General features: G+C 43.4%; 1 protein-coding gene across 1 annotated transcript in view; it reads left to right on the plus strand.

The window, feature by feature from the left end:
- The first annotated feature begins 22,202 nt into the window (after positions 1-22,202).
- SHB (SH2 domain containing adaptor protein B) overlaps positions 22,203-24,052 on the plus strand; it is a 367,480-nt gene continuing 365,630 nt past the window's right edge. The window contains exon 1 of the mRNA XM_036741534.1: positions 22,203-23,679. Within this exon, the coding sequence (XP_036597429.1) occupies positions 22,933-23,679 (747 nt within the window). The 5' untranslated portion in view covers positions 22,203-22,932. The remainder of the gene's footprint in view (positions 23,680-24,052) is intronic.

Here is a 24,052-nt window from a genome sequence, read left to right on the forward strand (position 1 = left end):
ATGACAGAAAAGGAAAATGTTAAATGTCAGAGAAGATGTTGGAAAATTGGAAGACTTATGCATTGTTGGTGGAGTTGTGAACTGCTCCAACCATTCTGGAGAACAATTTGGAACTATGTGCAAAGGGCTATAAAACTGTTCATACCCTTTGATCCAGCAATACCACTACTAGGTCTGTATCTCAAAGGAGATCACAAAAACGAGAAAAGGACCCACATATACAAAAATATTTATAGCAGCTCTTTTTGTGGTGGCAAAGAATTGGGGACTGGCTGAACAAGTTGTGGTGTATGAATGTAATGGAACACTATTGCACTTTAAGAAATGATGAGCAGGAAGTTTTCAGAAAAACATGGAAAGACTTAAAACCGATGCTGAATGAATCGAGCAAAACCGTTGTACAGAGCAACAGCAACATTGTGCGATAATTAACTATGATAGGCTTAGCTCTTCTCAGCAATCCAAGATAATTCCAAAAGACTTGTGGTGGAAAATGCTAACCACGTCCAGAGAAATAACTGTGGAGTCTGAATGCAGTTAGAAGCATACTATTGTCATTTTTTTCTTGTTTTTTCTTTCTCATGCTTTTCCCCTTTTGTTCTGATTCTTCTTTCACAACATGACTAATGTGAGAATAAGTTTTACATGATTGTACACAGATAACATATGTCAGACTGCTTGCCATCCTGGGGAGAGGGAATGGGAGAGAGGGAAGGAGGATGGGAGAAAAATTTGGAACTCAAAATTTTTAAAAAATGAATGTTGAAAACTATCTTTACGTGTAATTTGAAAAAATAAAATACTATTAAGGAAAAAATAAAATCTAAGTTAATTGGGGAAAAAAGCAAGAAGTCTTCAGCAAAAGGTCAGATGACCACTTCTCAGGGATGTTGTAGGATGTAGGAAGGGTTTTGAACTTCATAACTTTTAAAGTCCTTCCTAACTCTTAAATTGTGCCACTCTTTGACTGAATGGGAGAGTGAATGGACAGAAAGAATATTGTTCTGGTGTGAGTCATCCAGGAAGGCAAGAACAGAAAGGTGGCATGGAGGAGGGAAAATATTTAATTAAAGGTGCTAGTATTGTCATTTGTTCCAAAGCTTCCAGCTCTAACTTCTGACTGAACACTTCAGGAGAACCAAGGCTAAGCAGCTTATCCGTGTGTAAACCATGTCATAAATATACCAATGAGACAGGAAATCATTCAGATATTTTCTTTCATCTCTGAAGCTTCATTTTAAAACCTATGTTCTAGTAAAATATCCTATAATGCCCCACTCCTTTTTGTTCAAGTTTCCTTCTGTGTTCTCCAGAGCCAAGGTTGGTCATTGCAATTAATCCAAGTTCATCTGTATTTTAGTAGTGTTTTATATACATCATTACATCATGTGTATATTTTTCCCAGTTCTCAATTCACATCTGTTCATATGTTTATCCCCATGCTTCTCTGAATTCATCCTGTTAGTAATTTCTTATGGAGTAAATGATATTCCATTACATTCCTATACCTCAACTCTTCCCTAATTAATGGACAGCCAGACATTTTGCTACTATAAAAAGTGTGATACAGTTCTGGTTTTTGTTTATTTTTGAAGAGGGAGGGAAAATGTTATGATCTCTATAAACAAATCAATGATTTTTCAAATATTTTTTCTGGGGTGTCTATAACAGATGAATACAAAAATACATGACAAGTAAATTATTTACTTTCAGCTAAAGAAGCTTGGACTCGTCTTGTTCTATCCAGCCTTATTTGTTTAATAACTGTGAGGTAATAATGCTGCGGATGGGAAGAGATTAGAATTTTGGCTATAAATCACTCAATGGCAGGGTATTCGCTTTATTATTACATCTTCCACTGTGCTTAGCAAAGTAAGATGCATATAGTGAGTGTATGGTAAATGTTGAATGAGTCAGTCTACAAGCATTTATTAAGCACCTGCTGTGTAACAGACACTGTGCTAAATGCTGGAGATACAAAAAAGGCAAAAAACAGTCCCTGCTCTGAAAGAGCTCACAGTCTACTGAAGGAGAAAATATGCAAATAACTACATATAAACAAGACGTTTATACAGGATCAGTTGGAGATGATCAAGAGAAGGAAGGCATTAGCATTAAGGGGGATTCAGAAAAGCTTCTTATAGAAGGTGGGATTTTAGCTGGGGAGGCCAGGAAGGAAGGAAACATTTATTAAATGCCTACAGCACATCGAACACCTCATTTGATCCCCACAACAACCCTGGGAGGTAGGTTATCACTATTCCCATTTTAAACATGAGGAAATTGAGACAGACAGAGGTTAAATGACTTGCCCAAGGTCACACAGCTAGTAAGATTCTGGGGCTACATTTGAACTCCTATCTTCCTGATGCCAGGGCCCATGCTCCATGCACTGCATCACTGCCTCTAGGGTAGAAGTCTATGATAAGGAGGGAGGGAGAAATCCAAGCATGGAAGATAGTCAGTGAAAATGCCCAAAGTCATCCTTGTTCAAAGAACAGAAAAGAGGCTGTTGTCACTGGATCACAGACTGAAAGGTGGAGATTAAGAAGGTTCAAGACTGGGAAGGTAGGAGGGGATTGGGTTATGAAGGGGCTTTGAATGCCAAAACACAAAAATTTTGATTTGATCCTAGAGATGATAGGGGGCCACTGGAGTTGATTGAATGGTCAGACTTGTGTTTTAGGCAGATCAATTTGACAGTTGAGTAGAGGACAGATGAGTGGGAGAGACTTGAGGCAAGGAGTCCAGGTATGATGTGATAGAGGCCTGGACCAGGACATTGGCAGCATCAGAGGAGAGAACGGGGAATGTTGGACATATGTTACAAAGGTAAACAATCAAAGTACTTCTTTCTTTTCCCTTTTAAACCCTTTATCGCTCCTGACTCCTCCCACCAAGTTCCTAGGACATTGCTTCAGGATGTTATAATTCTGACAAAGATGGAAAATTCTACTCATATCCCCAGACCAATAGATGTTTCATAGCCTCCTTCCCCATGCCAAGTGAATGTAAATTTTACAGAAATATATGTTTATAAAACAGCCAGGAGATGAGGGGCTGGAGCCCCTATTGAGGCTTCAGATCAGCAGCTTGAACAAGAATGGGTAGCTATGCTCAACTAACTTAATGCTTTATTCTGAATGAGCATACCTTCCTTACTCTGAACATCCTTCCTCTCCAAGGGTCAAGTAAATCTGCTTTTCTTAGATGAATTATGAGTGTCTTATTTCAGACCTAAACTACCAGGAGACCAGTCTGAGTCAGACCTGGTCTATTATAACATTCTCTTGAGTTTATTAAGCTCATACCACCACCATGTAGTGTGAGTAATATTGCAAGCTCCACAGACAAAAAAGTATGAAGGTGGCATATAGATATGAACAGAGTTTTGTATTGTAATCAAGAAAAACTTACAACGAAGTCAATATGACATTTAATGGCATACCTAGTAGTTTTTGTCCTATACTTTGGGTCATCAGGCATAAGTGATAAGGTAGTTAGGAGGGCCCAAAGACAAATTTTAAACCTTTTCCCTCAATTGGACCCATTCAATTTAATTCAATACCACGGACGTTGACTAATCACTTACAATGTCTAAGGTGATGTGCTTGGCACTATCATTTTACAAAGATGAAAAATTAAAGTCCATTCACTCAAGGGCCTTACTTCCAAATGGGATACAACATGTATACAGATATGGAAATAGAAATCTGAGAATGGAGAGAATACCAACCACCGGGGATTCACAAGAGCTAAGTGGTCACTCATAGTATTATTTTGCACCTCCCAGTGACTTTATTTGCCAGTAGAATGACCAAGTACAGGGAGTGCTTCATAGACCAGTTGCCACCTGAGCTAAGTCTTGAAGGATGATAAGAATTCTGAGAACTGAAGAAGACTGAGGAAACCATAGGACCTATCCATAGCAGGATCAGCATAGGCTCCAATTGTTTTAGAGATTCCTCCATTTAAGGAGGGCACCCAGAGCAACCAGTCATTATTTCCTGCCTGGCTGCACACATCTGGACTTCGTCGTGACCTCATGATAAGCAAACTTCTCAGTTTCTTTTTAGATTTTTATATTACGGGCTCCTTGAGATCAGGAACTGTCTTTTGCTTTTTGTTTTGTTTTGTTTTTTATCTTCAGCTATTAACACAATGCCAGGCACATAGTAGGTCCTTAATAAACGTTTATTAATCTACTATATCAATTTGCAGAAAGCTTTTTTCTCTGGTTTCCCTAAATTTTTGCCATGACTTTCAGGTATTCTTATGGGAACCTTGCGGTAACCTCCTTCACCTTCCCTGAAAATAATAATGACTGGTCCTTTGGAACCCTTTCCCCTTTGCTTAACTGGATTCAACAAACCTTTTCTTTTATGGGCTTCAAAGATTCCTCCTAAAAAAAGATTCCCCCTTAGGCTTCAAGTTGTTGTACAGACTTCGAAGCTGCCTCACTGGAGACTGATGGCCCCAATACTTTAGAAGTTTCAGCTTGAATTTTGTCTTGTTCCTCTGTCCTGGTTGGTTTGCCTGAACTAGATTCACTAGCAAGATACAACAGTTGGTATCTATCCTTTAAGTGAGACTTGAGTTTTTCACATTTTCTTCTAGGCTATTATCTAGGTTTAATTTCCCTCTAAAGGTCATTTGTATCTGTGGCCAAGTGTCTGGGTGACAAAATGCCACTACTGCTTGAAAACTGTTTCTGACTATTCCCAGTAAGACTAGAAAGCAGACTGACAACTTCCTGTTTCAAGGAGCACAACTCCTCTTTGACAATCCATTATGTTTCTATTTCTGATTTGAGGGACTCTTATTTGTTTTAGCTTGTCTACAAAGTTAAGATGGTTCTTAAGCATAGTAGTCAGCCCTTGTCTAGCTGCCACTGGACTGATGACTCAGGAAGATAGAGTGAGGCTGATGACTCTGCATAATTCAGCCTCACTTAAATCCAATTCATTTGCAAGTCAAGACATCATGCTCCTGAGGTCTTTGGTCCTTTTCTAGAACAAAGGATGAACCACAACAACAGCTCCACTTATCAGCATTGCTCACCTCTCCAGGTTTTCTCTGTTGACTCATCTATCATATGATGTACCCCATGAGTGGAATTTGCAGAGTTTTGTTATTACAGGTTTATGTCAACATGTCAAGCACCTATGATTTCCTCAGTATGGGAATTCTGTGTAAACTCCTTCAATCAATGCAGATCACAATCTCTCTTTAAATTACAGCCTTAGAGAACTATCTGAGGCTCAGAGAGGTTGTGACATAACTGTGGTCACACAGCTGGTAAATGTGATTTAGAAACTGGTTCTTCTCAGCTTCAAGTCCGGTAGCCTATCCACTTAAGCACAGCACCTCTCTATTATAGGATTATAAAAATGATATATGAAGTAATAATAATAACAGACAGTTCCCACCAATAGTAAGGGAAGGATCATTGAGTGACTATGTTCAAGCCTCAGAATGGCAGTAGTAAATTGTTCAGAGACATTGCAACAAGGTATTCATTCAAAACAACCTAATTTTTAAGCTACCATATACTAAAGCTGCTCTTAATGATATATGACCTTTTTTCAGTACTATATATTTATTAGAAGCCTTTGGATAAGGAAGATATGCTGATGGTACAAGATTGTCTAAGACATTAGAAGCTAGAGAAAGTTGTAAGGCACTCTAGAGGGATCTAGCAAAGCTCGATAATTGGGCAACAGGAAGACAAATGAAATTTAGTGCAGATATATGCAAGGCAATGCACATTTAGAAAGGGCCGCTTAACTCACAGAGACATTCGGAATTAGTTATAAAATTCTCAGGGAACAGATCAAGGTACCAGCATAAACAGCTCAATTAAGTTGTCTGCTCAATGTGTAGTAATGGTCAAAACAGAGTCTTTAATCTAGGAATAGAGAATTGCCTTGAGAGCTCTAATGAAAGTCTCAAAATTAGTTATACCTGGATTCCAGATGAAACCATTAAGCCAGAGATTTGCATAATGACATGAGCAGCGAGGTGACTGGCATGACAGCAGTTATTTGACTCATTATTTAAGCTTCTTGAGGGCAGGGACTATACCTTTGTCATCTATATGCTACCCTTCTTCACCCCACCCCCTATCTTGAACAAAGCCTGTTTTGTTGAATGAGGATGGATGGCTATTATTTATGTTTGCCTCATAAGTACTGGTAAAAGACCCTTGACAAACAGATCCCTTGGGAACATTGAACAGCTAGACACAGGTATGTAAGCACGTCACTTGGGCAAGATGGTATCTACCTAACAAAAGTTATGTTATATGTGGAAACAATTCTGGTTTCAGTAATGGACTAGGATCCTAGCTACTACACATACAATTTCATCATAACATGTTCTACAGGGACACCAAAGGCTTGGTTGCCCAAGGTAGTAGAATTGTTTTACTGTGGAAGCCATTCATCAGGATCTCTCTCTTCTCCCCTACTCAAAACCCTTTTCTTCACCCCACCCCTAATTCTAGCCTTCTTTGGTTCAGTCTCCTACTCTCATGCTCAATCTCTCTCTCTCTCTTCCTTTCTCTCTCTCTCTCTCTCTCACTCTCGCTTCCTCTCTCTCACTCTCCCGCTCTCTCACTCTCTCTCCCTCTCCCTCTCCCTCCCTCCCTTTCCCCACCCCCTCCACCATCCCCCAATGGTTCCTTCCCTACCACCTATCCACCTATATACAGACATGCCAAACTATCTCCCTCATCCTTAAAAAAAATCACTTTTTACTTGAAGCTATCAAACTATTATCCTATATCTCTTCTCTCTTTCATAAACAAACTCCTGGAAATGGTCATCCACATTCATTGGCCCTGTTTTCCCCCATGCCACTCACTTCCCAACCCTTTCCAATCTGGCTTCCCCCACCACCACTCTGCTGAAACTGTTCTCTACATGCAATCTCTTATCTGCTATACCCAATTATTTTGCCTCAGTCTCTATTTTGCCTGACCTACCTGCAGCTTTTGACAATATTGGCTACCCCCTCTTCCTGGATACTGTTTCTTCTCTTGGCTTCTACAAATCATCAGAGGTTGGTAGACCTCTACAAACAGACAGGTATTCACCAATGTCTGTCTATTGAGCCCCCTCTTCCCTCTCCCCCCGAACCTCACCCTTTCCATTCCTGAAGGAGGAGAAGGACAAGGAGGAGGAGGAATAGAGCTTCATTGGTGGAGGAGAAGCAAGCATGGGAGATGGATGCAAGCATGCTGGAGCCCAGGAGAAAGCTAAGGCCATTGTGGCTATTATACTAAAGCCCCAAGCACAGGAGCAGAGATAGCCTCAGAAGGAGGTGAGCTGGTGCTGCCACCATGAGTGAACATGCCGGGGAATGAATGCTGAGACACTAAGATAAAAATGGTCTTAATCTTTCTCTCCTCTGACACTGCCACCATGCTAGTGAGGGCCCTCATGCCTGGACTTTTGCAATAGTCTGCTGGTTGGTTTCCTGGACTCTAATGCCTCTCCTTCCCTTAACTATCAAAGCAATCTTCTCACAGCATAAGTCTGACCACATAATACATATCCACCCCATTCATTAAACTCCACTGGTTCCCCATCATCTCTAAAATATAATATAAAGTCCTCTGTTTTGTTTTTAAAGTCTTTCATAACCCAGTATCTTCCTACCTTTCCAGTCTTTTTATACTTTCCTCCCCTCCATGTACTCTACAAGCTAATGACACTGGCCTCCTTGCTTTTCCTTGCACACTGTGCTCTGTCTTTCAACTTCTGACTAAATTTTCATTGATTGGCCCCCATGCCTTGAATTCTCTCCCTCCTTTTTTCTACTTCCAGGCTTCCCCAGCTTCCTTCAAATATCATCTAAAATCCTTGCTTGTGGAAGAAGCCTATCCTGCTCCCCTCCTTAATGCTAGCACCTTCCTTCTGAGATTATTGCCAGTTTAGCCTGCATATATCCTGTTTGTAGGTACTTAACCTGCATGTTATCTCAATCATTAGACCATGAACTCCTTGAGTATATCCACTTTTTGCTTCCAGTGCTTAGCAAAGTGCCTTGTATATAGTAAGTGATTAATAAATGCTTTGGAAAAGGAAATGGCAAACCACTCCAATGTCTTTGCCAAGAAAACCCCAAATGGGGTCACAAAGAGTTGGACATGACTTAAAGAACTGAACAACAACAACAAATGCTTGTTCATCCGGTTTTATAAAAAGAGGGGAGAGAAAAGCAATTTTAGCAAAACCAATCAATGCATTATCTATTCCTGACAGTATATCAAGCAATATTCCACACCTATACCCCATCGTATTTGCAAAGAAGGGAAGAGGTTCTGTCCCTGTGCCTAGTGGCCCTTTGGTTGATCCTCATCTTCCCTCACTGGGACTAAGGATACAAGTCAGAGCTTCAAACTCCTTTCCTTTCCCTTTCAGCACCAAGCTTCACCCCAAGTTCCTCAGTTCTCTGTGAAATACAGGGCTAGGATAGATCATGTGACATTCCTTAATGTCTGGGGTCACTCGTTTACTGGGAAATCAGGGCTGCAGCTCAGGGTCACACAGGGTATCACTGCGCAGCTTTTTTCTCTCATCTGCAGACCAGGGCTACATTACAGATGGGCTTCTGGCAGTTGTATTGGTAACCGATTATCTTAGGTGCCAGCCAAAAACCAACTATCTCTAATAAGGCAACATGGCAGAGGAGGTGGGGAGAAGAGGAGGGAAGAAGGGAAGAAAGCTTGTTTTAAAGTGACAGAATCACTTATCTGACACTTGGTTTTCTGCCTGGAAATCTCCAAGGAGGGACAACCTATCCACTTTAAATATTATCCATTCCACTTTTGGACAGATCTGCTTGGTAGGAAATTTTTCCTGATCAGGACAGAGATCGGAACTTGACCTGTGACTTCACTGGCATTGGGAACTCCAGGATGATAAAATTCCCTTTAACAGTTCAGGCCAGCATCTTCACTACAACTTTCAAGTTAAGTGACTTGTCCAGGATCACACAGCCAGTGGTTCTGGTCTTTCTGGCTCCAAGGCCAGCTCTCTATCTGCCATGTAATGCTGCTTTTGTCCTGATTTCAATCCCAAATCTGTTTCTTTGCCACTTCCATTCACTGCTACTGGTTCTGACTTCTGGGGCCAAACAGAACACTCTCATCCATATAATACCCTTCAAAAATCTAGTTTCATGTCCCCTGTGAGTCTTCTCCAGGATAATCATCCCTACTTCCTCCAATGGATTCTCATACGACTCTGACCCAGGGCCCTTCACTCTCCTTATTACTTTCCTATTAATGCTGTTCAGTTTGTCAATGTCCTTTCTAAACTATGGTATCCAGAACAGAACTCAGTACTCAGCATATGGTCTGACCAAGGCACAATAGAGGAGCTATCATACCCTTATTCCTGAAACTCTACAGCTCTTATCGTCTTCAAAGATTCCATTAGCTTTGGGAGCTGCTAACCTCACATAGCTGACATCCACTGATTTTGCAGTCCATCAAAAGCCCTTGGTATTATATTCAAAGGCTCTCTGATGCATACAAACAAGCATCCTTCTGGTGAGCATACACACCAGCCTCCCACCCCCAACAAGCTGGCTGGTTTTAGACTTTCCCAAGTCATATTATGCAGCCCTTCGTACAGATGAACATGTAATCAGATTAACAAAATTTTGTGAATAAAATAAGGATTTAGATGGTAGTAGTACAAATGGTTTAGGGCTAGAGGCTTAAAAGAAATACGTAGAATCGAATTAGAGACTCTTGGACTGGATTATAGCAGGACTAGAGGGAATCTCTTAAATCCTTCCAGTGCATGATGGTTAATCTCCAATTTCACTTTGGTCTAATTAATGACTTAGAATTCAATCATTCTTTACCTAAGATCCATGAATATTTTTAACATTGATGACTATGTCAATATAATTAGTTTCCTTTGTAATCTAATTTATTTTATTTTATACTTTAAAAATATCATTCTGTGAGAAGTCCAATAGGCTTCATCAGACTGGTAAAAGGGTCCATGAAACACACACACACACACACACACACACACACACAACCTTAAGAACCCCTGGCTTAGATTTAAATGGCTGCCATCTTAAAATTATTCAGCAGGCTTCTTCCCCAATGCAAATTTCCACACAGCACCAATGTAGAACACCAAAGTAGCAAATTCTCAAAGGAAATTGTCAGGAGACAGAAACCATAGTTTCATGAAACTCCAAAACCTAGTGTTTCATTCCCAATAATAATCTCACAGGTCACCTAAAGAATATAACAGCCAGAGTAATATTGTGCTCACTCTCATTCAGGAAAACCTGGTACACAAAAGTGCAATCATCAATGCATAAGGAAGAGTGATGGTAACTTTACTACTTTATAAAAAGTGGAGCATTCAATCATAGACCTTTGTCTGTGAACCACCAGAATTTCAGTCAGGTACAGCCCAAGTAACAGAGTGAAGAGTACTTTGGAAATCCTGCTGTACTTCTCTAGCCTCATATCATACAAATAGTTTCCACCATCCTGATCCTGATTTTATAAGTATCCAAGTAGTATGAAATCCTATTCCAACACCATATTGCCCTCTGATCACAAAAAAAAAACAAGAGATAAGAGTAAATATATGCCACAAATCATAGCTTTTCCACTGAAATCTGGAAACTTGGTACTATATGAAATTGTTCATGGAAATAAGCCCTTGGTGGTTATCTAGGATGAGAACAGAATTTTGAACTACAAACATAACCCATTGTGTTGCTCAGTCAGAAAGTAAGGGCAGCTGAGTTGTGAAAGCAAGAGGGTAGCGACTAGTCCAACAGCACCAATGAGGAAGCTAGCTCTTTATCTCACTGGAAGGCTACCTCTCCAATTTGTAAAAGCAGACATAGCTTAGGTCTAGTGTTTCCTAAACTGATGCTTTTCCTACAGTTACATAGCAAACGTGTTGGCAGGAAAGAGAGCAAGAGAGCTACGTGATACCTCATGGTATCACAACTCCCATTCTCACTGACTAGTCAAGACCCCTAGAGCAAGCCTAGCTCACTCACCCCAGGGATCCGGGGCTACCCCTGAGGGCCAGTGGGATTTTCACTAATGCTATCCCATCAAGCCCCCATTCAGATCTTCTCCCCAGTGTTAACTGATAGTTACAGTTAGTGTCACCCTTATATCACCAATACCCAGATACCTTTCAATGAGTAGCACCCCAATATCACTTAACCAGTTAGTAACAATGACAATTAGTTTGTTGTTGTTGCTGTTCACTTGTTTTTCAGCCATGTCTGATTCTTTGTCACCCCATTTGGGATTTTCTTGGCCAAGATACTGGAGGGGTTTGCCATTTCCTTCTCCAGCTCATTTTACAGATGAGGAAACTGAGGCAAACAGGGTTAAGTGATTTACCCAGGGTCACACAGCTAAAAAGTGTTTGAGGCCTGATTTGAACTTAGGAAGATAAGTCTTCCTGATTCCAGGTCCAATTCTCTATCCACTGTGTCACCTAGTTGCCCAATTAGCCTTTACAAAGGGTTATTAAGAAGATATAGCACCAATAGAAGAACAAACATTCCCTCCCTAAGACCTAGGGTCATATTCTCCCCCATATTACCTTGGGTCTCGGGGAGAGTAGTCTCAAACCTAAAGTGCTTGCTATGAATATTCACCACCAATTTCACTTTAAAATGTGGCATTGTCAATGGATGAGTCAATGAGTCACTTCCTCTTGGCTGCCTTCAGTCAGTATCTATGCTGATTAAGCAGATCAAGGGAGATTACATTATTCACTGGATTTACCTGTTCATTGATTCTACCTTTTAGACCTTCTCTCTCCCAATCTTTCAAGACTCATGAGGTGGTAATCTTGTCCCATACTCATTAGTCTAAGGTTAGAAAGGAACAAACACAAAGAAGCAGAGAACAGAGACCCATTTTCATGGCTACATGTGGGCCAGAATAGTCAGTCAACCAACATTTATTAAGCACCTACTATGTGCAATGAGTGCTGGGTGGGCCTCTAGTCTGGAAGGCTTATCTTCCTGAGTTTGAATCTAGCCTCAGACACTTACTACCTGTGTGACCCTGTGCAAGTCACTTAGTCCCGTTTGTCTGAATTTCCTCATCTGTAAAATGTGCTAGAGAAGGAAATGGCAAACCACTCCAGTATTCTTAGCAGGAAAACCCCAAATGGGGTCACAAAGAGTCAGCGATGACTGAGATAACTCAACAACACAAAAAATGTTCTAGGTACTGGGAACCTTCTGACCCAAAGGCTAATAGCATGTCTTCCCTCAGCTGCAGCCAAGGTGGAAGGAGGGACCAAATCATACGGTTAGTGCCTTTTGTAAGAATTCTCAGTTCTGGCTCAGCAGCCAATCAAAATGTTCCTCTTCTTAATGAAGTAACCAGATTAGAAAAATATCAGTGCATGCTCTGAATTCCACTTGGGGATCAACAAAGCAGAGTATACCTGCTCATAAGACTGTCATCTCAATGATGATCCCCTTCTATGAACATCATTGCTGTGATTCTGCTTTCTTCAACACTTCATGAAAGTGTCTCCGTATTTCTTTGTATTCTTCATATTTGTCATTTCTTATACACAACAACATTCCATTATATGCTGGACTTGGAATCATCCTAACTCCAAGGTCTTCCTGAGTTCAAATCTTGCCTCAGACACTTACTAGCCATGTGCCCCAGGGCAAGTCACTTAACCTCTGTATGCCTCAGTTTCCTCATCTGTGAAATGAGGATATTAATAGTATCTTCTCTTCCTCCCTGGGTGGTTGTAAGGATAAAATCATTCAATGTATGAAGTGCTTTTCAAACCTTAAAATGTTTTTTAGTTGTTGACTATTCCTATTATTACTACATACCACAATTGTTCTTCCATTTCCCAATCATTCCAGACAACATATTTGCCTGTATGATGACTGGGAGAAATGAGTGGTGAGTGACTACAGGATTCCTCTAATGTTAAAACAAAGGCATCAGATCAACCTCGATTTTACCAGAGCTCACAGGATCGGAGGCTTCTAGCTCCAAAAGGGCATTTAGCCAGCCCTGGCCTTGCTAAACTCCCAGGTGCTCAAATGACTCCACCTTCCCAAAGGCCAGGCTATCAGCCAGGCAGCTAAGCATGGATGAACTGGCTGCTGGCTATTTTATATCCCTAAGGCTAAAGAAGCTGCTTGTTTCTCCCTGGTTTTTCTTAGCTTATCCTCTTCCTTACATATGAAAAAAAACCACCACTTCAGAGTTCGAATAATCTTTAAAATATTGCTAATACATCCCATAAATTCTCCAATTGTCTCCAGCTAGTACCCAGCTTGGGTTGAGAGGAAAATGTCTCCTGTCCCTTTAAGGGTTTGGTTCCCTCCTTCCCCTCCACCCCCAACTCTTTCCAAGCATTTAATATGCAAATGGCTTAGGTCAATTGCCATTAAGTTTTTATAATAACAGGTTCAACAGCATTGAAACTGAATGTAAGCATGGGATAACTTTCCTGAGGTGAAGGAACAAAATTGCCTTTTCTCCCTCTCCAGGATTACTCCAATGAACCTGAAAGGGAAGAAACAAAAAGACTGACTGGCAAAAGGGGAAACAGCTCTTCATCAAACCTTCCCAGGGACAGACGAGGGGAAGGAAGTGCACTTAACTGGACTGAATTGCGTCACCTGACCAGGGCCTGCCCATGTCTGGCTTGCTCTTAGTCACTGCCGCTCACAGCCTTATCTGGGAGCCTGCTGAAACAAGCTCCAACTGGGGAGCTGATTGTTACATTTCCAGTGTGAGCATTTACATGTCAGAAATCAGCAAATGCTACAAATTAGAGCTTGATTTATTTATTGTTTTGTTAATTGTCTAGGCTTAAAAAAATGATGGAGAAAATGCTAATAATTCAGATTAAAGGTAAAAGTGTGTCATAGGTACATTTATTTTTGGAGAGCCCATTGTTAAACATTTACTAACACATCACCAACCTTATCCCACTAGACTTGCAACTTTTGGTGTCTACCTTTCCCAGCTCTGCACCTCCATCTCTACAACTTCCACTCAAGAGACCTCCACTCAAAGCTTGAGGGATGGCTACTAGCCATTTAACTCCCTTCTCAGACAGTCCAGGATGCAGTGCTGGTTGGGGCTCCCAACTAACATTCCCTTCCCCCACTTTCCCATATTCTCCAATGTGGCCACTCCTTTAGCCACTGTCTGGACTCTGAGATCGAGACTACCCCTGGTATGGACAACCCCCCTTACCCTCCCTCACTGCTTCTTCTTGAAAGTCCATTGAAGGTCAAGAACATAACCACAGGAACCTGGGGAACTCAGAAAGATACCTAGCCCTCCAAGTTTCCATGCTAACAACTCTGGGGATATGGCAAGCCTGGGTTACAGATGCTGCTGCACTGGTCTGTCTGAATCAATACTAGATACATGGCAATTTAATGTAATCTAATACGTTGTAAAAAAAAAAAAAAAGAAAAGAAAAGAAGGGAAGACTATTTACCAGTGGGGGAGCTGAGGTGCATGAAGGCTAAGTGATTTAGTGTCATTGCTGAGAGTGAGCCTTAGGGATCCTGACTAGGTAGTCCTCCTAGCTTTATTATTTATGACTATTGATACTTCTTTATACAATTATTTCTTATAGATGATCTTGTAATATGAGGGTTTACTATTTCCTAAAGAAAAATATATGGATTTTGGGGGGCATATTAGAGGAAAATACTATCTTACTACAATTACCCTATCAGAAACTTGAGAACAATATCAATATTACAGGGGTCCTATGAGGGTTAATTATATATGGTACTTTTAAATGTTGAGTACAGACACAAAGTGCTATGGAAGTTCTCAGCATAATGCTATAGAATTACCACAATTTTAGCTTGCAAATTATATCCCCAACTGAGCCTGCACATGGGAACAGTCTGCTACAACTGAAAAGGGAAGGGAAAGAAAAGATACTGAAATAGAAATAGCTCTCAAGAATTTTGGAAAATAAGAAACCACTATTTTCTATGTGAAATTTACAAAAGGTGACTGACCATAAAAGGCAGTTAGACCTCCTGATTGGAGCCAATAGCTACCTTCTTGTCCCAGGCGGCCAGCTTCTCTGACTTTCTCAAAAATTAGTTGTGGCTCCTTTAGGAAGCTGGGAAAGGAAAGATAGAAAAGAGGAGAAAAATAATTTAAGAGATTGAAATGTGGTGCTTACACTTAGGATTTTCTTTTCCTTTTAGTTTGGTTCTTACTTTTTTGAGGTTTAATATAATAGAGGAGTAATTTTAAAATTTAAGACTGAGCATCCCTGTAGGGTAATCCCTTCTTTTTCTCTATATGCTACTAGTTCATATTTCTTAATTTATTCTCATCCTGGGATCTCATTCTCTCTCTCCTAGTGTGACTTGAGATATTGTGATCTAAGGAAATCAAAAGGTATGCTTTTATAGCTTCATATTAATTACTAAAATATTAATATTTATTTTTATTAAACAATTAACTATGAGCCCCCATCTCAGTTTTTAAAACTTTATTTTCCTCTAAGTGCTTGCTCATTTCTCTCTGGACATATAGATATGATAGATAAGTCAAACCACCTAATCTCCTAGGCTTAAATAAACAGCAAGTTTACTGGCCATGTAATTTTTTAACAATGTAGCACATAATAAAAATAGCTACGTTCAATATATCAGTTATGAGAAAGATCACAAGTCACTTTTAACTATCATTATAACTACTTCTCAATTCTGGAAACTCAATGCCATTATTCAACTTTCTCAGGAAAGCAGTTCAAAGTCTTTCAAGAATTCTTTTTATAGCTGTAGCACTTTCGACCTACTTGTCCTTGTGCTCACTCGTTATCTATTTAAGAAGGTCCCTGCTATTACCTTTTGTTATAGGGGTACCAGTGGATGAACTCTACCTAGAGCTAGTCCCATAGATAGATATCTTCCACCCCTAAAATTACAGCTCATTAGTCCCAACTTGTGTGCTTTGCCTTAACAATCAGCTAGTAGACACAATTAGTTCTTCGCAAAGGCATTTATTAAGATGGTATAGTAGGAACTAGTAGCTACAAAATAATCCCCCTCAATCTATATCCAGGGCAAACTCCCACAAATATACACAGCAAATGTGGGAAGAGTGGCCAGAAACTTCAGTGTGCAATGGTAGTGAAGCATCCATATAGGGACCATATGTAGTCAAGGCAACTCCCAACTGTGGCACTTCAGGACCCCAATGTCCTTTCTTCATAGAATCCTCACAAAGTTTCCCCTTGCATGAAGTACCTCTGCTGGGCACTTTACTGAGCGTCGACTCCTCTCTACAACTCAACTTTTAATTTCCGGGAGTAGCTCTTTTTTTGACTCCATAGTCAGCTTTATTTTCTGCTGCCAGAGGTCTTACTCTTCAAAGATGCTTCTAGCTTTAAGTTACTGCCTCTCTGGATCTGTTCCCATCAGTGGCACAATGTACCTGCTTAAGGGACCTATGTCAGTTGCAGAAGTACTTTCAAAAGGACATGGAGGGAAGGGGAGATTGAGAAAGAAGCAAGACAAGAACTTTTGAATGGCTGCTGTGAACCCTCAGAGCCATGTACATGTATGAGAAGCCAGCCCCATTATGTTCCTGGACTAACTCGGGCTTGCCTCTCTAGAGACTATTGAGGGCGGATTCCCCCAGTAAGATCATTCTCTTTCTCCTAGTGTGAGTTGAGATACTGTATTGCTCTCAGCTGAAAAGTTCGTTTGCTCTATGTATGTAGACAATCCACATTTTTACGTATATATTCACATATTAATATGCATTATATATATATACGTGTACATATCTTACATAGAAATAGCAGATTTGTTGATTATAATTTGATGATAATCTCCTAATTACCAATTTCAAGCCAGGCAGAAAACACGGAGCATATACTTGTCAAAGAGTCTAAATGGGAGGATTCTCTCTATATATTATGGGCAGGGGAGTAGTCTGCCAGATGCTCCTGTTTGTAGATGCACTATGAGGATGGCTTCAAGTCGTGGGATACTACAGAGTCTCCTTAATGGGATTAGCTATCATTAGAAAGAATTTGGGCAAACATGCACATAGGAGAAACCAATGGAAAAAAGGCAACATGGTATATTGAGCTATTTCAGAATCAGGAAGATGTGGTTCAAGTACTACCTTTGACACAAACTCTATGTGTTGTGGCCCTGGGCAAGTCACTGTAATCATTCACTGACCCCAGGTAATTTTCTAAGCCTTTTTAATTAGATAGTTATTGCAGATCTGTATTGGTAGACAGAGTTTCTTTATAAAGAAGCTTCAAATATTAATAAAATCACAGATCTGCACCCAAAAAAGGGAACAAAACAAAAAGTGGTGAAAGAATGTCTGTTGTCCACACAATAATATGCATAATATAGATGGATATACAATTGGATTGAGTTAATCCATCAATATAAGCATAATCAACACTAGAGATGAATGATGAACCAAGCTCAGAATTAGGGGGAATTGTATAACACTTTTCAGGATCACAATTTGTTTCCTGAAACAAAAGCCCGCCAATTTCTGGTTATGTTGTATATACATCTATAAATTATAAGATATCACAGTTTCCAGATACAACCCAAATATAACCCAGATATAACCATAATTCCCATATATAATTCAAAGCTAAGTTAGTTGGAGTCAGAAAGACCGGAGTTCAAATCCAGCCTTAGATACTTACTAGCTATGGGCAAGTCATTTAGCCTCAGTTTCCCTCAATCCACCAGAGAAGGAAATGGCAAACTACCCCAGTATCTATGCCAAGATAAGCCCACGGACAGTACTGACATTCCATGGTCCACAGGGTCATGAATAGTTGGACACAACTAGACAACAGAACAACAACCAAAAGGCAATGGAGAGACATATGGCACACTTAAATAGGCTGAAACCAGTCACCAACAATGTGTTGTGCACAAAAAAATGGAAAAAAAAATGTCATCCAGGAAATGTATGACCAGAAAAGGTGGTGGCCGGGGTGGGAGAAGTGTAGTCAAGTCAATAATCATTTATTAAGTACTTAGCATGTGCCTGGCAGCTGTGCTAAGGACTGGGAATACAAACAGAAAGAGATAGTTCTTGTCCTCAGGGAGCTTACATTCTAATGGAAGAAGACAACACATAAAAAGGAAACTGAAAAGGTGGATTCAGGAGGCTGGTGTGGAAGAGATAAAGGTGCTTGGTTGGTGGGCATTGTAGGGAAAGTCAGGGAGAATCAATAGAGGAATAAAGACGTGGCAGGTCTGAGCCTTCTCTTATAATGGAGGTTCTAGGAGGAACCAGCTAATCAGAGACAGCGGCTGTAGAAACAGAGAGTACAGAGCTGAAAGAGCATCCAAGGGTGAAAAGCTTTCTCGTAAATTGTGGGAAAAGATTGAGGAGAGTGAAGAGTTAAGTCTAGAGAACATTGTGGCTATAAAAAAAATTGTGAAGGTAATTTTCTATCCTTCCCCTTTTACTTTCCATCTGTTTTTACCCTTATATTTAGCAGAGGCAGAATTGACATGGGGCAACCAGATGTGCTAACATGTTGGGAGGGGTGCTTCCTGCCCCTCCCCTCACTAGCCCCAGGCTGCCACCACCATGGCCTTCATATCAGTCTCCAGGATTCATTCCCACTGGGGTAGGCAGACTGTCTTTCTTTACAACACAATGCGTTGCCTGAATGGGAGATCTGTGTTATACAGCTATGGCTTAACCCACCTTCTCTCTTCCCCCATAGTAAATGTATCTGTACCAATACTCCATTCACTATCCTTCTCTGTTCTCCCTTTCTGAACCTTCTTTGGTTCATGAGGCATGCAGAGGAAGCAGCAGACAGAGCTTGGGACCTGGAGTTAAAAAGTCCTAAATTCAAATCTCAGTCAGGCACTCATTAGCCATGTGGTCCTAGACAAGACTCTTTCCTCATCCATGTTGTTGTTGTCCAGCCATTTTAGTCATGTCTGACTCTTTATTACCCTACTTGGGGTTTTCTTGGTAAAGATACTGAAGTGATTTGCCATTGGTCACATAGCTAGTAAGCATCTGAGGCTGGATTAGAACTCAGGTCTTCCGGACTCCAGGTTTGGCACTCTATGCATTGTACTAAACTATGCCTTTCCTCACCCATAAAGTGGGGATAATAATATCACCTATCACCCAGAGCTGTCATGAGGATCAAATGAGATATCACAAGTTCTCTTTGCTGTTTTGAATTAGAAAAAAAAAAGACTTAACTGATTATTCATAAGGCTCTTTTGTATAAGCAGATTTGGTGGGATAGTGCTAAGCTGGCATTTGTAAGCTAAGGGCTATTCTCCCCCTTGAGAGAAGGGTAAGGTGCCTGGTACATAGGAAGCATCATATAAATGTTAGCTGTTAGTATATTAAAGATTGTAGGAAGGTCAAGGAGGCTCAGGATTGAGAAAAGGCAATTAGATTTGGCAAGTAAGAGAACACTGATAACTTGAGAGGTCAGTTTCAGTTAAAAGATCAAGACATTTAGGGCCAATAGGGGGAGATGGAATGTTCCTTACTCCTCACTTCCATGATTAGACCTCTTCATCACTCAGCCCCAACCTGTCATGCTTTAACTCTCATACCAACCTATCTAGATGTTAAGTGTCATCTTTCAATCTCCAGGCTATTCTCTCTTCTGACTCCCAGTGTTCTCCTCTCCCTGTCCCTGACCCCTTCAAACACCCAGCCCTCGTAAGTCAGGGGCACTGTAACAAAGTTGTTGTTTAGCAAGGCAATTTTCTTGCCATGACATAGGGGAAGAAGTCCAATTTGCCATTGTGGGCAGGGGGTGAGGGGTGCAGTAGACTGAGGACTTAGGATAAGTGGACGCTATGATTGGTACAAAGAGCCCCATTGGGCAGAAGTAGGCATTTTGTTCTTAGATAGGGACATCATATGGACAAAATTCTTCTGCTGGTCCTGATCCCAAAGGGGAAAGTCTCTGATTGTCTTGTCCTGTTCTTTTCAGGACCCATGTCATTTGACTATACACTTGGCCACTGCCCAGAAATCATGGCAGATAAAGATCTCATCTATCCTTTCTCACATGCACCAGCCATGCAGCTCAACTCACTTGCAGGACTTCTCAGGAACCCCATCGTCCAAGATCCCATTACAGGATTGATGTCTTTAAAAATCTAGTTGCCATTTAGGGAAGAAAAACAAAACCTAACCCAACCCACAAGACAGTCTGTTACTCCTGTCACAAGATGCTAAGGGAATGCTTGTTGGATTGGACTGGTCATTGCCACATCGCCTAAAGCTTGGGCTAGAGGAGGTAGTGCCATGCTCATTCTGGGCTCCTCAAGGAAGATTAAGGTAAGGAATAGGAACAGGGTTAGGGTACCCCATGAACTGTTTCAGCACAACTTTGATTGTACCAGCTAAGATTGAAGTTGTGTAGGACAAGACATATGTCCTCATAGTGTTGTTGGTTTTCTTTTCAGTTTCTTTGGAGGAAAAAGAAATCTCAACTCTGTTGGCAAAACAAAAAAGAAAAGGACTCTGTTGGTGTTAAGCCCCAAAGAGTTAGCGATCAGAGTGCCCCCGGTGGACAGGTGTTGTAATTGCGATCGTAATGTAATGCCTGGCTCAGTTCCTGGAACAACTTTCCATCTGTGGCTATGAGACTTGAAAACTCAGGTGAGGGTTAACTGTTATTGATCATCCTTAGGGCTTTGCCTATCCACTTTCAAAGAAAAAGTTTAAAGGGAGAGTCCAGGCACCTAAATTTCAGGTAGCTGGGAAGGCTCAGTTTCGGAATGGTGCAAAAACGAAACAAAACATTGGATGGCTTTGTTATAAGGAAGGGTTCTATTAGAGGTGTGTGTTTTTTTTTGGGGGGGGGAGTGAGATCAATTTTTAAAAAGCATTTATAAAGCACGCACAACATTATGAAATCGAGAAATGGATTCTGTCGCCAACTTTGCTACTTAATCACTCTATGATATCAGGCAAATTACAAACTCTCTGGGCTTCTTTATGTAGAAGGGAAAGGTTGTACTAGGGGCCTTCCAGGTTTTAAAACGCTATCTTAACCTCCTTCCCTATATCCTCCAAACAACAGTTTGCTATGTGCAAACTTGCTATAAAGAACTGGACTTCATCTGAATTGAAAAGGTAAGTGAAGACCCTGCTGCTTCAGCCTTGCTTTGATTGGTGCTCCTGTTTCCTATATGGCGCCTATCCCAGCTTTATCCGTCAACTGCAATGCTAATTAATTCATTAACATAAAGCCTCCTTTCCTCAAAGACCACCGACACTGAAAGATCACCCTCCCCTTACAGAACAAGTGGGGCTTACATACACGTAAAGACAACATTAAGTGGTATCCTGTGTATTTACAGAATTGTAAACCCGCGAATGTCCGAATTTTAATCGGCTCCCAACAAAGTGTTCTTTCCATGTCCAGCAGCAGGGTGCAAGATGCTGGAGGCCGGAGATTTAGTAACAGCTGGCGTAGGCGGGGGATGGGCAAGCTGCCCTCCGAGCTGAGCCGGCTCTGCCTCTGCGATTTGCGGGTTACGAGTCTGGAGAGTTCATTACTGCAACAGGGCCTTGAAATCAGCAGCAACATTTGCTTGCAGTTCTTACTGTTGTTGCTGCTGCTATCGGGAGTTCACGTTTCCAGGTAATTCTCGTTTGTCTCCTTGCCCCAGGAGGTCGGAGAGTGCAAGAAGCTTGCACGAATTTTGTGTGTGAGTGTGCACACGCGAGGCATAGGGAGAGAGCTAGAATGTGTCAGGTAGGCGGAGCCACCCGGACGGCTTAATTTACACAGAGGGCGGGGTTTTGTGTCAGTGTCCCGTACCGCAACCGTGCGTCGAGAGGTCAGGGAGTGAGTGAGGTGGCACTCGAATCGGGGGCTGGGGGCGTGGTCTTCTGTGTGGGCGTTGCCTAGGGGAAGGTGGGAGGCCGGGGTAGGGAGGGGAGGGCGTGCGGCCAACCTCCCCGCCCGCGGAGGCGGGGCTCTGTGGGGAGGCGGGCTCTGGCTGTGGTAGTGTCACACACGCGGCGGTTCCGGAGGCGGCAGGAGGCGCCGCCGGGACGGGCACAGTCTGTTGCTTACTCCCTTTCTCTCGCTCTTTCTCCGGGCTCCAGGAGGGGTAGGGAAGGGGGGAGTGAGGTGGGGAGGCGGGGAGAGGATCGCACAGCCCTCCTCGCTGTCAGTGGAGCTGATAGGGGGAGCTGAGAAGGATCCCTCCCCGACCCCTCGCCGGGAGCAGGAAAAGAGGGACGGGGGAGAAGTTCAAGCCGAAGCGGCAGGATCCAGGCAGAGGCGGCGGCGGCGGTGACCTCGGTGAAGCCGCGGGGAGGAGGAGGAGCGGGCCCTGCCGCAGGACGGATACCCGAACAAGCGAAAGCGAAGGAGGTGGAGCGAGCGAGCGCCCGTCCAGGTGCCGGTGGCCCGGCTCCCCGCATCCCTCCCTCCAGCCGCGGTAGTGCGAACGCCCCTGGGGGACCGCGGCCGCCCCTGGGGGACTGCGGCCGCCTGGCCCCCTGGCCTGGGGCTTCAGCCAGACCCGTGGAGCCCGAGCCGAGGGGGGAGCGGCGTCGCTGCAGAGCGGCTGCGGCCAGAACTTGAACTTGACGCTGAGCCTTTTCTAAGGGGTCTCGGCCGGGGCTGGAGACCCTCAGCGAGTTATCCAGGAGCGGGTTCGGCTGCAGCTGCTCGCCTTTCTCGCCGCTGACGCCGCCTTTCCAAGAAGCGGAGCCCGGGGCCGAGCTGCCTGCCTGTCTCGCGGGGAAGAGGGGTTCGTGGTGGCCGCCTACGTCCCCCGCAGCCTCCGGATGGCAGCTGCGGGTCGGGCCGGGGCTCCCCTGTTGCTGATCCTCGGGCCGTAGGGGGTCGGCTCCGGGGCAGTCCAGGCGGTGGCACCATGGCTAAGTGGCTGAACAAGTACTTCAGTTTAGGGAATAACAAAACTAAGAGCCCCCCGCAGCCTCCCCGGCCGGACTACCGCGAGCGCGGGCGCGGGGGCAGCAGCCGGGGGGCCGCAGCAGGGGCAGGTGGGGGCAGCGAGCGGCGGCAGCAGCAGCAGCCCCCGGCGGCCTCCTGCTCGTCCTCGTCGTCCTCTTGCTTCTCATCCTCATTCCGGGAGGACAGCGGCAGCACCAGCGACCTCATCCGCGCCTACCGAGCCCAGAAGGAGCGCGACTTCGAGGACCCCTACAACGGCCCCGGCTCGTCGCTGCGCAAGCTGCGGGCCATGTGCCGCCTGGACTACTGCGGGGGCCAGGACAGCGCCGGGGACCGGACCTTCTCCTCCGCCTCGTCGTCCGCCGGCTGCTGCTGCACCTCGGGCGGCGGGGGAGCTGCCGCGTCCTCCTCGTCTTCCTCCTCACCGCACCTCTTCCGCAGCAACAGCGAGCGGCGGCCCGCCACTCCGCCCGAGGTCAAGTACATCTCCCCCAAGCACCGGCTCATCAAGATCGACAGCGGCTGCGGCGGCGGCGGCGGCGGCGCAGACCCGGGGGGAGGCGGCAGCAAGAGCAGCAGCAGCAGCGGTGGCAGCGGCAGTAGCAGCGTCCGAACCTGGAGTCCGAACGCCTGCGGCAGCAGCAGCAAGAAGCTGCTCAACAGGTGCCCGGAGGAGAGCGGCGCCACCGGAGGCAAGAAAGAGAAGGTGAGAGACCCTCCCCCTTCCACTTGCCCCCCAGCTTCCGCGTCCTCCCCTTGGCTCCTTCAGCCCTTCTCACTCTTGCACTCTTAGCATGTCTCCTTCCACAGCAAGAGCAGCCCCTGCCGCCGTGGGTCCCTCTTGTTGCTTAAGAATTTGGGGAGGGGGCGGGAGAAGCGGGCACGAAGCTTCAGAAGCTGTCTGGGGTAGATGCGTCAGTGGGCAAATATGCAGAGTGGGAAGGAGATCCTGGTAAAACACTGGCTCTCCAGGAAGCGTTCTTGACTTCTAGAATCTTAAAGATCCAGACCAGGGTTTCTTCACGTGTGTGTGTGTGTGTGTGTGTGTGTGTGTGTGTATGTGTATGTGTGTGTGATGG

Source organism: Trichosurus vulpecula, chromosome 1 (genome assembly GCF_011100635.1).
Source record: "Trichosurus vulpecula isolate mTriVul1 chromosome 1, mTriVul1.pri, whole genome shotgun sequence".
Lineage (NCBI taxonomy): Eukaryota > Metazoa > Chordata > Mammalia > Diprotodontia > Phalangeridae > Trichosurus > Trichosurus vulpecula.